Consider the following 4,040-nt stretch of genomic DNA (forward strand, 5'->3'; position numbering starts at 1 on the left):
TGTAAAATATCATAGAGTCTGGTAGTCAACCATCCAACTCTTCACTTCATGGATCTACAGTGGTGGAAGCTCAGACTGTTGAGATAAATAATGATCAACAGAATGTGCAACCTACTGCTGCGGTTCTTCCGAAGAAAAGGAAGGTAGTTGAATCCAGATCTCCTGTGTGGGATCATTTTGAAAAGATTGTTGATGAGAATAATGTTACTGTTGAGGGCAAGTGTATATATTGTGCCAAAATATATAAATGTGAGACCAAAAAACATGGTACTTCATCATTGAGAACCCACATGTTTAACTGTCTTAAAAACCCTCACTCAAAAGACACAAGGCAATCACTTCTGACCTTTCAAGCTGTTACCAATTCTGATGCATCTCCTGCTACTGTTGGTGAGTTAGGAACTTGGGTCTTTAATCAAGAAGCTATTAGGAAGGCCTTAGTTGAAATGATTATAATAGATGAACTCCCTTTTAGATTTGTTGAAGGTCCTGGATTTAGGAAGTTCATTCTGGTATGTTGTCCTAGGTTTAAGATTCCATCAAGATGGACAATTAGTAGGGATATCAATTTGATTTATGAAGAGGAAAGGCTCAAGTTGAAGTGCATGTTTAGGGGAAACACTCAAAGAGTCAGTATTACTACTGACACTTGGACTTCTATTCAGAGAATTAACTACATGGTAGTTACTGCTCACTTTATAGATGAAGAGTGGAGGCTAAATAAAAAAATTATTTCATTTGTCCCTGTCACATCACACAAAGGTGAGTCTGTTGCAAAATCCCTTGAAAACTGTTTGCTGGATTGGGGTATTAGAAATGTCTACACTATTACAGTGGACAATGCATCATCAAATGACACTGCCCTAGGTTTTTTAAAAAAGAAATTGATGTCTTGGGGAACATCTACTGTGAAGGGCAAGTACATTCACATGAGATGCATTGCCCATATTTTGAATTTAGTTGTGCAAGATGGGCTAAAACAGTGTGATGATTCTGTGAAGAAGGTTAGGGATGCTGTAAGGTATGTGAGAAGTTCACCTGCTAGACTTAAGAAATTTAAGGACTTGTCTGAATGGCTTGGGATTGAAAAGAAATCTTCTCTGTGTCTAGATGTTCCAACCAGATGGAACTCTACATATCTTATGTTACAATCTGCAGTATTTTATGAGAAAGTGTTTTATTCACTTGAAGAAAGTGATTCTTCCTTCAAATCAGATTTGGGTGATTCTATTCCTAACTTTCTTGATTGGGAGTCTGTGAAGAGTTTGGTGAATCTGTTGAAGTGTTTTTATGATATGACAATAAGAATTTCAGGTTCTTTATATGTCACATCTAACACTTTTTTTTTTCTGAAATTTCTGATTTATATTGCCTATTGAATGGAATGGTGGAAGCTGGTGGTTCTGTGAAATTGATGGGGGAAACTATGAAGGTTAAATTTGAAAAGTATTGGGGGGATATAGATAAGATGAACTTGATGATATTCTTTGCAAACATTCTTGACCCCAGGGACAAATTAGAGTACATGCCAGCACAGATCTTACACATGTATGGTGAGTTAAAAGGTAAAACCTACTATGAGAAAGTGGTTGCAGCTTTTACAGAGTTGTTTGATGATTATGCTGCCTCTGTTGTCCCTATTGCTCCTGTGATTCCTTCTACTGTTTTCCCTACTGTTTCTGTCATCTTTTCTACTGATTCTTCACAGTCTAATGTTGGGAAGCCCCAGGGTTTGTTAAAGTCCCAGATTAAGAAACAAAGAATGGAGAGTGGGGGAAAGAAAAAAACTGAGTTGGAAATTTACCTTGCTGAGGCATTAGCTGAAGAAGAATCTTCTTTTGACATACTTAGATGGTGGAAGCTGAATGCTGAAAGATTTCCTATCCTTTCAAAAGTAGCTAGGGATGTCTTAGCTATACCAATATCCACTGTTGCCTCAGAATCTGCCTTCAGTACATCAGGGAGGGTTTTAGATCCTTTTAGGAGTTCTTTAACTCCTAAAATTGTGGAAGCTCTGGTTTGTACTCAGGATTGGCTTAGACTGCCTAATACCCCCATATCAATTGAGGAAAATCTGGAGGAATTGGAGAGATTTGAACAAGGTAACATACTAACACTTAACTTTCCTGCATTTTCTATTTACTTTTATTTTAAACTTGTCCTTGTATTTGCAGAATTGGGTGCTGATGGTGGGAGTGGAGCTGGGAGGATTGGTGGTTCTACACTTCCTACGATTCCTGTAGTGTTATGCTTTATACTTTATACTACTTTATATTCTTGCATTAATGTAATCTGTATACTGTATTACTCGTGACTCATGAGGCTTGGTAACTAATTAGTAATTAGTTGCTGCCTAGTTGTCCAGTTGTCCTAATGACGCTTGGTAACTTACTAACTTGTTGGTTGCTGCCCTTGGACCTTGGTGCATTGGACAGTGCCACAGTGGTATAACTGTTAGTTGGTAAGTTTGTTGTTGGACTCAAGGGTGCTGTACTGCTGGTAATGTATCATTGTATTATGTATTTATGACTTTAAATAATTTAACTATTTGTTATGGCGATGATGAAAGCTTCCACCAATGATCTGAAATAAGGGATTAAGCTGGTATGTTGCTCTATCCTCATGGGGATGTTGTAGCAATTTGCCTTTAATCCTAACTTTGATATGGACAAAAAGCTTACTGAGCCAATGTTTAATATCTTATTTTCTACCTTTTATAGTTTTATAACTTATTTTGTTTTTGCTAATTCATCTTAAGTTTTGAGTATTGACAGGAAGAAGAAGAACAGTAGGCTAGAGCTAAAGTAGGAACTACTGACCAATCTGAGCTAGGAACTTGGATATTTTTTGAATTACTGTAATTTTGGTAATTTGGTGCAATGGTGGTTGCTGCAGTGTTTTTTAGAAATTGGCTACTTTTACAGTTTTACATTTTGTATAAGCAAATTCATAATTGCCCTTGCCCATTTGACTTTTTGGAGTCTAACTGTCTAAGTACTAGTTGTCTAGTTTAGTAGCTTTACATGTAGTTTGTGCACAGTGCACTACATGTTTTTGTAAATTTTTTCAGTTTTACTTAATTTTTACACGTTTTAGTCAATTATTTAATTTTATTTTTATATTTTAAATATCCGAGATGCATTCGGATATTCGACCAACCCGTCCTCAACCGAAATCCTATAAAACCGAAAAGATTTTACAAATTGATACAATGAGATTGGGTTTAAAAATAATAATCCGAAATCCGTGCGGTTTGGCCCTCCGAGTATCCGAACCGAACCGAACCGTCCGACGCACAGGCCTAATCCCTCATCTAGAAGAAGTTGGAAATTCTTTTAATAATAATTTTGGGAGTGATGCCTCACGTGATAATGAGGATGCAGTACGGGTTCCAATTAGTGATCAAGTTACTGGTGAAGTTGGTGGTCAATTACAAAATGAATTAAATGTGGAAATTCGAACCAACTCTCCCAGTACACAACAAATGGATCCACCCAGTACCATGCACCCATTTGAACCAGATTTAAGATGGTTCAAAAATCACCCTTCAGAATTAATTATTGGGAATATCCATGAAGGCGTGAAAACAAGATCATTTACCATTGAAGCATTGTTCACGTGTTATCTATCTCAGATTGAACCAAAAGAAATTGACGAAGCTCTCAATGATCTGGATTGGATAAACGCTATGCAAGAAGAGCTCAATCAATTCAAAATAAATGATGTTTGGGAACTTGTTCCAAGACCGGCGAACCACAATGTTGTAGGAACCAAATGGGTCTTCTGGAACAAAGCAAACGAAGAAGGCGTGATTGTTAGGAATAAAGCAAGGCTCGTTGCAAAAGGATACTCTCAAGAAGAAGGAATAGATTTTGATGAAACTTTTGCACCGGTAGCTCGACTTGAAGCAATCAGAATTTTCCTAGCCTACGCCGCACACAAAGATTTCACCGTTTATCAAATGGACGTGAAAAGCGCATTCTTGAATGGTCTACTCGAAGAAGAAGTTTATGTCGAACAACCCCCAGGTTTTGAGGTAA

The 4,040-nt window shown here is 37.3% G+C and overlaps 1 protein-coding gene across 1 annotated transcript; it reads left to right on the forward strand.

Annotated features, from left to right (window-relative positions):
• Positions 1-290: 290 nt before the first annotated feature.
• LOC109171594 (zinc finger BED domain-containing protein RICESLEEPER 2-like) lies at positions 291-2,792 on the forward strand. Its single transcript, XM_019320645.1, has 4 exons — positions 291-1,314; positions 1,395-2,102; positions 2,175-2,239; positions 2,775-2,792. The coding sequence occupies exons 1-4, from the start codon at positions 291-293 to the stop codon at positions 2,790-2,792; spliced, it is 1,815 nt and encodes a 604-aa protein (XP_019176190.1).
• Positions 2,793-4,040: the final 1,248 nt, after the last annotated feature.

The sequence above is a fragment of the Ipomoea nil genome, unplaced genomic scaffold (genome assembly GCF_001879475.1).
Source record: "Ipomoea nil cultivar Tokyo-kokei standard unplaced genomic scaffold, Asagao_1.1 scaffold0322, whole genome shotgun sequence".
Lineage (NCBI taxonomy): Eukaryota > Viridiplantae > Streptophyta > Magnoliopsida > Solanales > Convolvulaceae > Ipomoea > Ipomoea nil.

Excerpts from the sequence above, each read along its gene's own strand:
- LOC109171594 (XM_019320645.1), top strand. The coding sequence starts at position 291 with ATGTTTAACTGTCTTAAAAACCCTCACTCAAAAGACACAAGGCAATCA. Across the intron at positions 1,315-1,394 it reads TATGACAATAAGAATTTCAG|CTGGTGGTTCTGTGAAATTG; the intron begins GTTCTTTATATG and ends GAATGGTGGAAG. Across the intron at positions 2,103-2,174 it reads ATTGGAGAGATTTGAACAAG|AATTGGGTGCTGATGGTGGG; the intron begins GTAACATACTAA and ends TTGTATTTGCAG.